General features: G+C 42.0%; 1 protein-coding gene across 2 annotated transcripts in view; it reads left to right on the top strand.

The window, feature by feature from the left end:
- Nucleotides 1-13,557, top strand: part of LOC147029330 (P2X purinoceptor 3-like) — an 80,676-nt gene that overhangs the window by 40,021 nt on the left and 27,098 nt on the right. For both annotated transcript variants that reach the window (XM_085872307.1, XM_085872306.1), the window contains exons 6-8: nucleotides 3,467-3,560; nucleotides 4,509-4,589; nucleotides 11,356-11,497. In XM_085872307.1, coding sequence (XP_085728433.1) covers nucleotides 3,467-3,560; nucleotides 4,509-4,589; nucleotides 11,356-11,497 — 317 coding nt within the window. The remainder of the gene's footprint in view (nucleotides 1-3,466; nucleotides 3,561-4,508; nucleotides 4,590-11,355; nucleotides 11,498-13,557) is intronic.

Here is a 13,557-nt window from a genome sequence, read left to right as displayed (position 1 = left end):
ACCCGTGATGTACCAAAGTTTGTCCACGATATCAAAAAATTTAGCATCTAAGGAGGTCTGCGGGGGGTTTGAGTGACTTGCTCCTGATCCAGGTGAGCGTCCGGACAGTCAATCCTATTTCTTGATTAGAAAGCTTCTATGGAAGAATACAAGTAAGGAGTTGTGATGCAACAGTATCATTTACCAACTACTTATTTTGTCTGCAGCATGTGGCTGTGGATTTACATTGTTTCCTGGGAAATTGTGGGGTGGGGGCACGGAGGAGTGCACGGCTCTGCCACTGATGTAATGATGTAACTCTGCCACAACCCTGTAGGTTGTAGCAAGAATTTGTAACTTGGCTAAGGTGCTGGCAATAGCTTGCCCACTCTTTTACCAACTACTGATAAAACACAATAACAACAACAACAAGGAATAACAACAAGGAAATCAGATGCAGGTGTGGCACACTCAGGGATATTACTTGGGGTGCTAAAAATAAAAGTAGGAGCAATGCCCCTGTGCTTAAGGCCCAGTCACACCTTGACGTTTTAGCCAGCAATGCCAATGTATCAAAATGTATGTAAAACGCTGGCTTATGCTGAACTTTTGATGTTTTATTTAAAAGATTCGGACGTATTCATAATGAGTTGGTCGTATGCATAACATATTAGTAACGGACACAGAACGTTTCGTTGTCTTATAGATAACTTATACCAACGAATGCTTAGCCTGTTGTCAGCGTTCACAACCTATGCCCAACGATAGTCTAACTTATGCATAGCACGCTGCACGTATCGCCGACGATGACGTGACGTAGCCTATTAAAAGGCTGCCGCACAACGATTCAAATCATAACCGCCAGAGAAATGGAAGTGTCAACATCGCAGTCACACCTTGGCGATCTTGCCAGCGTATGCCGACCTCTGAAAAATGCGTCTAAAACCCTGGCGCACGTCGAATACGGTATGGGTAAGTTTGGTATACGTGAATGGAACGCTAAAGTACGCTATCATACGTCGTAGTAAGTGGAGTACGTCTTGTACTTTTATACGTGTTAAACATTTTACGACGTACTTGCCGTATGCCTCACACGTTCCGCATGCGATGGGAATAAGTTGTACGCATGATATGCGATCATTGACACACGTCGACAAAAGTTACTTGTAAGTTACTCATAAGTCGAAACACGTCAATGTAATGGTTAGCATCAGTGTTCCAGACTCCCTGGTTTTTTTTTCTTCTTTTCTTTGGTATGACGGTGATGTTGACACTTCGATTTCTAGTGCGGTTATAATATAATCTAATTAATAGGCTGCCGCTCAACGATTTAAATCATAACCGCACTAGAAATCGAAGTGTCAACATCACCGTCATACCGAAGAAAAAATCAATAAATAAAAAAAAACCAGGGAGTCTGGAACATTGACGCCAACCATTACCTCGACGTGTTTCGACTTATGAGTACCTTACAAGTAACGTGTGTCGATGTGTGTCAACGATCGCGTAATGTGCCTACAACACGTTACTCATTGGTTAGAAATAAGTTTCGGGTACGCTAAACATTACCTCGACGTGTTTCGACTGATGATTAACTTACAAGTAACGTGTGTCGACGTGTGTCAACGATCGCATAACGTGCCTACAACTTATGGCCAGCGTAGCGGAACTTGTGAGTCATACGCTGGCATACGTCGTAAAATTTCAAGCATGCTAAAATTTGAGGACAACCGCAAAGTACAACGATGAAAGCCAGCGTACTACTACGTATGGCAGTGTTTTTCAGCGTGCTCTCAATGTTTCCAAAACTTACCCATAACGTATTCGACGTGTGCCAGCGTTTGACAAATTTTTCAAAAATCGGCATACGCTGGCTAAAACATCAAGGTGTGACTTGGCCTTTACTCTGGTAGATTCAGAATCACTGGTAGGTGTGGATGACCCACGAAATATATAAATTTGCCGATAGTTTGAACAAATTTGTGAAAGCACCATGCAAAGATGATTCCTACCAAGTTACATGGAAATCGATTGAATACCATTTGAAAAGTCAAAATTAGCGATCCCGGAATCATTTTGCCCTTTGACCTTTAAATTTACTCACTTAATATGCAATTTTTTGATGGGATTTGCAAGGCATCAGGAGGCCTTTGGTCCTCAGAAGTTATCCAAAGTATGGTGAAAATAGGACGATTAATTTTAGCATCACGGGTGATGAAGGTTGTGGTCAAGTTTCGTCAAAGTCATGTGTATAGTTTCATTGAAGATGTGAGTGTTTACATACTGACTGACTTGGTGTTTTTTTTTGGGGGGGGGGGGTGGGTGGTGGTGGACGAAGGCAGTTTTAGGGTGTGAAGAATATGCAACACCAACCATATACTATCCCTTGATGAGACCCTCTCACAAACACGACACTGTACAGATGCACGTAATCACCCATCCATACTCACGTTACTCACAATTCCTGCCAACATCCCCATACCCTTCTATCTCCAATACTTCCAAGTCCCTATCGAATTCCAATATAAACTTATCTACTGTTTCTTCTGCTCGTACCTTTCCAGGGAGACCATTCGATGTGTTAAGTACTCTCTGAGTGAAAGACCCCTCCCTGCCTTACTGCCATCTTAACTCTTCTCTTCTTCACTATCAGGCTTTGGTCCTTGGTCCTATCTTTGCCTATTTTGCTGAACAAATCTTCTGCACATATTTTGTCTCATCGTGAAAAAATCTCTATCATATCTCCTCGTAACCACATCCTTTCTAATGTATAAAGCCCTGTCTCCTTCAGCGGCTTCTCATAGCTAAGTCTAGCTCTGTCTGGAATCAATCTAGTAGCCCTGCACTGAACCCTCTCTATGGCATCTATGTCCTTCCTGAATAATAATGTTAGGAGACAACTTGCTCGTGAATAATAATGGTCCTCCTACCGATCCCTGAAGTACACGACAACTTGTATCCTCCCAGCCCCGAGGTACTCCAAAATTAACTTATATCCATCCTCCCACTCACAGCCACTCTTTTCTTCCTATCACTAAGGCAGTTTGCAATCCAATTAGTTACCTGACCAGCCACTCCACAAACCTCACCTTGGCTAAGAACCTCCAATATGGTGCCTTATCAAATGCCTTCTTGAAGTCTAGATATACTATTTCCACTGTCTTTCCCTCATCCAGCCAATCAGAAACTGCTTCATAGTTCATAGTTCAATCAGAAAATAAAGTTCAGTGAAGAATGAAGTAATACAAACCCCTCGATATTCATGGCCCTCAGAAATAATTGTGGAGTACATACCCTTCAGCACTTACATGATATTCCATTTGACACTTTGTGAATCAGGAATACATTAATACAAAGACAATCAATCATAGCTCATTTAGACCCATCATTTAGGTCAGAATTAGGAGAGTTGAGACAGGATTCCTTGTTGCCCAACCCCCACTCCTTTCCACCTCCTAATGTTAAATTTGATGGTTGTTCCCTCTAGGTGTTCGCACAGGGCGATGTATTAACTTTGACAAGAAGAGAAAGACGTGTGAAGTGACATCTTGGTGTCCACTGGAAGATGGCCCATCACGCAGGTTTCTGAAAACGACGACAGTATTTCTTCCCTTTAAAAATTAAAATTAAAAAACCCTGATCATTGTTGCTCAGTACAATGGGTGGGGTATATCTAAGTGTGCTAGTGCGTTGATTTTTGTGTACAGTATCTTTATCCCCATGCTTTTTGAAAAAAGAAAATGGGTCAAAATGGCCAACTGAGGCGGAGTCAAAAGGTGAAATACCGAAAATGCAATTCCAGGTATATTTTAAAGCACTTTTTAAAAATTAAACTGTATAAGCAATCAACATTGGAGGGTGCATGAAATATGCAACGGTATTATGGATTTGACCCCTGATTCATGCCCCAGACAGTGAGTGACTTTGGTTCACAGGGGTCAAAATGGGGGGGGGGAAATTAACTCCAAATATGATATTGGGTCACATTCCCAGTGGAACTTTTTGCCACCCTTTATCTTTGCTTCAGGTGGGAAGCGTGGCGATTTGCGACGGCGTGCCATCGACTTCGCTCGAGTTGAATTCTTTAAAATATTTATTGTTTCCAAAAGCAACCATTGCATGACGTATTTATATTTAAAAGGAACACACAAGTCATTTTCCAGATGCCAACTATATTATTTCTGACACTTGTCCCCTCCATTTTTTACCATACCCAATATAAAGACCGCCTTTATTACGTTGCCACTTCCATAAAAAGATGTATTGGCAAGGCACAATTATCAGCACCATTGTTTGTGATATTTCCGTTAAATTGTTATGAACGAATACCACCTTTATGGTACCAAAAGGATGAGTGAGAATGATCGATGACTGCAAATAACATTTGAAAATGTATTTCTGGACCCTTCATTCTTTTGCCAAATTACCTTATCATTGGATTTCCTTTGTGTGTTGAAAATTGGCCTTTGATCACAAAAGGCTTGAATAAGTTTATCTCATTCGATTTCAATCCTTCTCTTCCATTCTAGGAGACCAATGCTACCTGGAGCTGAAAATTTTACCATCCTGATCAAAAACAGTGTGCGTTTTGCTCGTTTCAATGTGCACAGGTAGGTGTGCTTAATGGATAGGGTGGTGGTCTTGGCATCCTAGGATCTTGAGTTCAAATCCCACTCAGATGTTGAATTAATACCAGCAGGGTTGACTCTGCCTGTCATCCTCCTGAGGTCGGCAAAGTGAGTGCCAGCCTGCTGGTATCTTGTGTCGGAGTGGCGACCCCTCCAGTATTGTGCCCAGTAGCCAAGGAGACTGCTTAGGCAGCACCAACACTCTGCACATAATATGGTCCCAATGGATGGATGGTAGGTGTGGCACGGGATAATTATTACAAACAAGATTTGTAACATTTTCCTGAATGGAGCGTACAACATCTCCAGGCAGGGCTGGAATGAAATTTTCATCGAATATGTATATATATTGTTACGAATTTCGGTCCGCCCGGCGTGCGATCGCCACGAAACTCGAATCGCGACTGCGTCGCCCACCGGAACGGACAATTCAGTCGTGACCCTCCTGGAACTACCGCCAGGAGCTAGTCACGGGTGGGTGTTTCGACCCCACTGCAATCGTGCCAATCGGCCACCCACGCACGATAGGGTTGTTCGACAAACTCGACCTAACTAAGTACCTGCGTGGGTAGTTAACCGGGCGATCGTACCTCGCCGCTGGCCGGCCTAGGACACAAACCGATAAGCGGTCCGTTCCGTGCTTCAGTGATAACCGAGCGGTGTTATCGCCGGCCCCGATGGACGTGATTATTTACCGGGTGCTTACACCCCTCTTCCAATTCCTTCCGTGATGCAAGATGGAACTTTCAAACAAGGGAAAGGATGCAACGAAACGGGGAACAGTTCGACAAGCACATTTATTGCACACTCAGACAAGGCACGTATTTACAGCCATACAGAAAATCATGCACGTATAACAGTCAAAGCAATGAAAGCAAGAATTACATCTGAAGAAAGTCTTTATTTCACATGCACACTTAGACAATTCTGCTTATAAGACAGCACCACCACATGCATTTACACAAAAAGCAAAGGAAAAAGCCACCCTCAAAGGCAAGGGTGGCAGACAGGTTCGTGGACCAAATGTGCGTGGAACCTGGATGAGCGGCCAGGTCCACGAGACCGAAGGGTCTTACCCGTGCCCTTGTGGTGCGATGGCGGGCAAGCTGCGTTGTCAGCATAGTTGCGCCTGGCTTTGTACCCCTGGTGTGGCCCGTGAGCTCTCTCCGGCGTTCGGCCCCCGTCTGCCTTTCCCGTCGGCTTCGAGCTCCGTCTCCCGACTTGACTGCCCCGCCGACACTGCACTCGACTTGACTGCCCCGTCGACACTGCTGGACTTCCATTCCACCGACTCCAGGCTTGACTGCCGCGACCGACACACTTGACTGCCAACACTGCTGCTGCCACTCCACTGCTCCCACTTTTTCTGCCGCGAGCTGCGTTGTGCTCGTGCTAATATAGGCCGAGGGAGGAGCGTATATGCAGATTTCTGGATCACAGCAGGTTTGGAGGCAGGGCTACACCACCTGATGCTCAGCCATTGGATGGATGAAAAGTCATTCCTGATCCGCTTTTCGAGGCGAAAGGAACCCATTCACAGCCCATGGTACGACGTGTGGTAGAAAGGCGGAGGTGGTGGGAGTTTGCTGCGGTGGTTTGGGAAGGGTGTTGGTGGTGGCGATTTGGTTGCTGGCAGGCGTCGTTTGAGAATGGCGATGAAGCGATGTTTGTGGGGTGGAGTTGTGGAGGTAAAGAGGCGAAGGTGGTGGTGTTTGAGTTGTAGTTGTTTGGGAATGATGTTGGTGGTGGCGATTTGATTGTTGGGGGATGATTGGTCCAAAATAATGATAGAGAAAAGAAAAACGGCTAACTCAAAGGATCACAGCCCTGTGAACACGGAAATTCCCTCTAAACAACGGTGGGGAAATCTAACTACACATATACTTATCGTCATAACTGATCTAAGGTCCTTTATCGTGGTCTGCGAATTTCCACAGCCGTAACAATATATATAAATACATGAAATATAAATAAACAGGAAAAATTCCTGTGTGGGCCGAGTGCAAAAAAATTCTGACTCAACCTGGGACTCAAACTCAAGGACCCTCACGACATATATATGGTGACAGCACACTGAGCTATTGAGTCTTCAGATATCCTCAGAAATTTCTCACACAAACACTGCAAACTTATATAATGGCTGATGGCACGATTGTGTGTGTGTGTGTGTGTGTGTGTGTGTGTGTGTGTGTGTGTGTGTGTGTGTGTGTGTGTGTGTGTGTCGTTGATTGGTATCTACCTATGCGGGTTTCAGAATGTGGAATGGAGTCCTTCCAGGGCGGGCCCAAAGTATCCACCTTCATTTCGGAAAGGGGTCACAATTCACGGACCAAGCTGTGAAGTTTTCTGTTTTCAAAGTTTTGTGTTGAGGGCTCTCTTCAGGATCGCGACTTGGCCCAGCACGGCTTCCAGCTGTAGTTCGTTTGTAGTGATACTCCCAGGGATGGATTTTAATATTTTTGTGAGGTTCTTCGTCATCACTGGCAAATATTTGGCATTCTTCAGCTTCCAGGATCTTTTCACTTCATGCTTGAGGTATTGGTGGTTGGTCATTTTCTTGATTTCTGCATCATTAGTCCAAAATCACCAGTATTCACACCTCAATTAGCAATGCTTTCTCCTTTTTTTGTACCCAAGTATGATATCTGGTTGCAATGCTTAGTTTTCGATGTCCACGCCCGATGGGATCATTAAGTCGTACTTCAATGTTTTCAGTGATTGCTTTTGGTTCATTTTCCCACACATTTTCTGGAACTTGAATGTCAAAGTTTTTGCAGATGTGCCAGTGGATTGCTTTACAAACTCTGTTGTGTCGTTGTAAACTCTGTTGTGTCGTTGTGTGTACAGTTGTTGTGTCACCTTTTTAATTTTTTCGTGTTCGGTCATTAATCATATCCTTCTCTTTGCTAACGCCACCTCCACCCCTCACCTGTCTTTTTTTTCCTCCTATGCTGTGGTTGCCCTTTTGGTTCAGGGTGCCAGTCACTCTGTGCAAGTGTCTGACTGGATCCAGAAAAAGAGCCCCAGGTCATCACGCTTCCTCCTCCATGTTTGACAGTTGGTGTCACACACTGAGGAACTATCCTTTCCCCTACTCGATGGCGTACAAAAACCCTGCGTGATGAACCGAAGATTACAAATTTTGATTCATCGGTCCATAAGACCTTCTTCCAGTTTTCAGTAGTACACTGGCGGTGCTTCCTGGCCCAGGCAAGCCTCTTTTTCTTATTTTGCCATCTTAGCAATGGCTTTCTTACTGCCACTCGACCTGTCAAACCTGCAGCTCGAAGTCTTCTCTTCACAGTTGGAACTGAGACTTCCTTACTTCAACCAGTGATAAGCTGTGCTTGAAGCTGCTGTCCTGTGAGCCACCTCTCACGCAATCTGTTGACTCTCAGAAACTTGTCTTCTGATTGTGTTGTGGCTTTGGGTCTGCCAGACCTCTTCCTGTCAGAGATTCCTCCAGTTTCCAAGTTCCTTTTGATGGTGTAGGAAACTGTACTCACTGACACCTTGGTTTCTTTGCAATTTCTCGAAAGGAAAGACCTACACTTTTAAGGGATATAATGGTCTGTCTGTCTTCCTTTGTTAATTGTCTTTATCTCGCAATTTTGATTGCAATATACTACTTCCTGCAGTGCAATATTGTCCAAATAATGCTTCAGAGGGTAGAGCAACACAGTCTGTTCCAACACTGCTTTTATATGGACAGAGGGTTTGTAACTAATCAACAAAAGTTGGGACACCTGTAGGGATTGTTTGCATCAACTTTCAAGGCTTAATTTACTTCCATTGCTGCAGAACATCTGCAGTTGCTAACCCATTACTTGTTCCCTGAAAAGGGCTTTTTTTTAACAACTCTGAAATTTACATTATTTTTCAGTTTTTGGTAACCTAAACTTATTTTTTTTAACCTCTGGCAGTTTACCGCTTAGCTTTGTACCATTTCAGGTTATTCACTGGACTTGAACTGCTGAAATTTTGGTAAAAACTGGAAAAACGGGGGTGTTCCAAAACTTTTGAACTGTCAAGTACATATATCAATATCAAAATACTCGCCTCAAGAAGGAATTTATTCCTGTTTTTTTATACTTGCATTTGAGGTTTATCTGTAACACACACACACACACACACACACACACACACACACACACACACACACACACACACACACACACACACACACACACACACACACACACACACACACACACACAATCATGCCATCAGCCATTATAAAGTTTGCAGTGTTAGTGTGAGAAAATTCTGAGGATATCCGAAGACTCAATAACTCAGTAGGCTGTCACCATAGATGTCATGAGGGTCCTTGAGTTTGAATCAGAATTTTTTCACACTTGGCCCACACAGGAATTTTTCCTATTTATTTATATTTATATATTTATATTTATATTTGTTTTTGTTTTTTTTCTATGAGAATTTCATTCCAACCCTGCCTATTGATGTTGTATGCTCCATTAAGGAAAATGTTACAAATCATGTTTGTAATAATTATCTCGTGGCACACCTCCCATCCATCCAATATTAAAGAATTATTTAATCCAGAAAAGTTCTCTCTGCTTACATAATTGTGTGATTGTTTAATCTTCCATCCCATCCTTTTTTCGGCCATTGCCGCTTCTCTTTTGTACAACCTGAACACTGAAGCTCGCATGTTTACAGTATCCATATGTAAAGTGATGAGTGAGTAGTGGACAAGCAGTTTTATCTGTGATACTCGTGTCACTCCTGTGTGCATTCATTCTTACATTACATGTCATTATTGTTTCACCAACATACTGCATCGCACATTTGCTACAAGTCAATAAATAAACGACGTTTGAGGTTTTACATGTAATTAATTCTTTGGTTTTATTTTTCATTTGTAAGATCTAGCCGTTACTGTACAATTAATTGTACTGTTTGTGGTAAATATAGGACAAGATTTGCAAATCCCATATTTACGCACTTTGCATTCGGATAATTGTTCCGCATTGGCTAACCCAGAACGGCCACCTCCTACAGCCAGTATATCCGAGTAAACTACAGCACTACCTTGTCAAGGTACACAAATCCTCCGAGGAGAATTAATCCCCAGGGAGGCTAGTTCAGCTGGGGACTGCCCTGCTTTACCTTTCATTTTGTTACGTTGATTCTTATTAGCTCGCCTGTTCGAAGAACAGAGAGCTATAGCGATACCCTCGGCGTGAGCGTCAGCGTCAGCGTGAGCGTGAAAATATTAAAGTTTTTGGAGCAAGTTATTTCCTTTCTCATGTTTTTATCGACCACACTATTTTTTACTGATTACAATATACAAATACATATATTGCTTTAAAATTATTTGGATCAGACTTCACTGCAATGCTTTATAAAAAATATTATTAGACTCGTCTTTTAAAAACGATAAATGTATAAACAGGCGAGCATTGGGTGGCTTTGACACCAACTCTCTGATATATATATATATATATATATATATATATATATATATATATATATATATATATATATATATATATATATATATATATATATATATATATATATATATATATATATATATATATATATATATATATATATATATATATATACATATATATATATATATATATATATATATATATATGGTGACTATATTACATGTGAAGAAAATGATGCAACTAAACACATAAGAAATATATCAATATATAAGAAACAGTATGATGGATTTTCCACCAAAATATAATGACAAATCAGTGGGAGAAGCCTCACCAATCGAAATGTCAATCGTCACACATCTGGTTTTTGAAAATTTTCTCTTTCTAACAACACACACACACACACACACACACACACACACACACACACACACACACACACACACACACACACACACACACACACACACACACACACACACACACACACACACACACACACTTGTACAGTTTCAGATATTCCTGAAGTATAATATAATTTAAAGCATTTCTGTAAATGATGTTAACTAGTTCCCTTACCTAAAGTAAGAACCTTAACCTGTAAGCAAATGAATGGTTTTCCAACTGCCCGGATAATCAGCTGGACACTCTTTATCATCGAGGTTTCGATCCTTTCAGCCCAGAACCTCTCCAAACGGCGGATCCACAATCCCGGTCACAGGTCCATATCAGTGGATTACTCAACATCAATGGACCCACAACCTCAAAGTTGTGTCCAGACAATCGGTCAACACAGCAACGCAATATCCTTATTCAAACTTATTTAATTACTTTACTTTAAAGTATTACTATATTTGAAGAACTTTAATCATACACCACTTTCTATGATAATATATGAAGCGATAAACACGTTACTTTGTCGATATGTCCATGACACAGCACCTCCATCTAACCATCGACTCAAACTGTCATGAACAACCGATTTTAACATGCTGCACTGCGTATCCTCGCAACCACCAATCAATTATTTTAATGCTTATTTTTAATGTATTTTATAAATAATATTTATGTATATAATGTAGTGAATAAATAATATTTATTTATTGTATTCTTATCTAAATACCACCATGATTTAATCCACAAATGGCTAAAATTGTTTCAATTAAAATTAATATTGTCACCCAAATCACTAAAATGGTTGGTTTCCTCAGAAATATTGTGACAACCTCAAATTGCATGAGGAATCGCACATAGGTGGTGGAGAAACAGGTGTTGTGAGAGTACTAGTAAATCGTGATGAGACTTGCTGTTTTATTTGTGTGGCTTCCCAGGAGTAACATGAAAGATGATGTGAAGAAGAAATACCTGCACAACTGCCTCCATAATCCGGACACGGACAATTATTGTCCGATTTTTCGTCTTGGCGACGTGGTATTGAGAGCTGGGCAGAATTTTCGCAAGCTGGCATCCCAGGTACAATGTCATATCACATCCACCTGGTTGCATCTAGTCCATCTCGTTGTTTAATCGTTTCTCCCACATTCATGTATTTACCGTTCAATGGTGAAGTTTGTTTCGTTCCTTCAAAGCAGGTACCATGTATCCATACATTTTGTATGCATGACTTACACATGTGATGCCATGACAACTGGTTTTGAAATGTAAAAAAGCTAAGCAGTGATAAAGCACTTCTGCACACTGAGCTACCAGTAATTACAGGGAGAGCATGGGAAGTCCATTCAGACAGGCTTTCCGACAGAACTTCCTCCAGGGCTGTGACTTGTCTGAGCATGAAATGCTCGGTCTGTCACGAGCTTTTCCAAAGCACCCGAGGCCGAGTTTATGCTTCGGTACAAGAATGTAGAATTCTCTCCAGCAAAAGCCCCCAAACTGCCAGCCTTCTTTATTCTCTGCCTTTGAGGGTTGTTGAGTGTTTGTTATAAGATAAAGCAAAAGTTGTGTGGAGGTTCTGATCCCTGCCAGTAAAACTTCACTGAGCATCGTAAATTCTACATGAAGAGTTTGTTTCATGCACGGGAATTTCAATGATGTCATACAAGGTCAGTTGCACGTTACAAACGATTTCCATCATACTTAGCACACAAAGGGCCTTCTATTTAATACTTTTTCCAGGGGGGGGGAGGGGAAGTTTTCAGATTAGTTTGCATACAGTTTGCGTAAAAAGTGGGCGAGGGAGGGATTTATGTCACTATATGTACGTACGTAATATACAGAGAATGTTCGATAAGAGAAACAACATATGGATTTCCTTTTTTCCGGTGGTGGCAGCTTTCCTTCCCTTCTTCGAGTGACCTGCTTCTGTAACACTCCCAACTCACTCGCACAAACCGAGTCGCTGGTAAATCACTTTATTTCTGAAAAGGAGTAACAGAGACAATTATATGGAACAGAAAAATGGAGGCGATAACCACGCACAACACACGCGTAGGATCCCAGCATGCATCCACAACCCCGCAATTTCTGCTCCCCGATCCCAAGGTCAATTGTTGGGTGGTGGACAATGTTGATGTCTCCATCATCAGAATCCAAGGAAGTCGACTGGTTGTCCTCAAGAGTTGCCCTCTATTTGACAGCCTCCGTTTCACCTCCTTCTTCCGTGGCGTGGGTTCTGGATCAACAGGTAAGTGCTCACACTGCATAAACAGGTTTCTGTGGAGGACTCTGACATAGCCATACCCCTTTTCCAGTTTGATTTTGAATACTGGGTTTGAACTCGATTGTCAAACAACAACATGTATGTACTTGTTCTTCCCAAAAAGAACGCATTTTTCCTGGTACACTGTGAGAGTCAAGTTCCTCACCAAGAATCCTGTCTCCTTTCCTGTCATATATCTGCTTGTTGGAGACAGCACTCTTTTTGGATTGCCTTGACACCATTCCATATGCAGATGCCAGTCAGTTACAAGTCAGAATGATTGTTAACTGGTTCATCATGCTGAAACCCAAACAACAGGTCACTTGGAAGTCTCAGTGAACGTCCAAAATAGCAGGAAAATGGAGACTAATTTGTCGCCTCGTGTTGCATACAATTATAGGCATGCACAATTTTATCTCGTGAGTCCTTCAATTTTCCTTTTTCTTCGTCATGTAAAGTTCTAATCATCTTTATTAGGGTTCGACCTTTCCATTTCCTTGTTCAATCCTCTTGACCTTTCCATTTGCCTGTGGGTGGTCGGGTGTTGTCCTGTAATTACCCCACACCAGACAATCTAGTTGGTTACTTAAATATTTTGTTTTCAAACTCACCTTCTTGATCGTGTAAAATATTTGAAGGGAACCCATACTTGAGGACAAACTCATTCAACAATTTATCAGCAGCATTTTTGGCAGACTTATTCTTGTGGCATACACTTGGGCATGCTGTGTGAAGTGGTCAACCACTAGTAGTGTGGATTCAAACCCCCCGCCCCCTTTGCTTTCCTCGAGATGAAGGATGTCGATCGATACAAGTTCAAGAGGGTAGTTGGACAGGATTGGCTCCATAGGGATTCAAACTGGCCGAACGAGGTACT

The sequence above is a fragment of the Eptatretus burgeri genome, chromosome 3 (genome assembly GCF_056783735.1).
Source record: "Eptatretus burgeri isolate ZD-2024b chromosome 3, Ebu_testis_v1, whole genome shotgun sequence".
In the NCBI taxonomy this organism is placed as follows: domain Eukaryota; kingdom Metazoa; phylum Chordata; class Myxini; order Myxiniformes; family Myxinidae; genus Eptatretus; species Eptatretus burgeri.
Note: the sequence above shows the minus strand (reverse complement) of the source record. Positions and strands in the feature narration are given on the sequence as shown.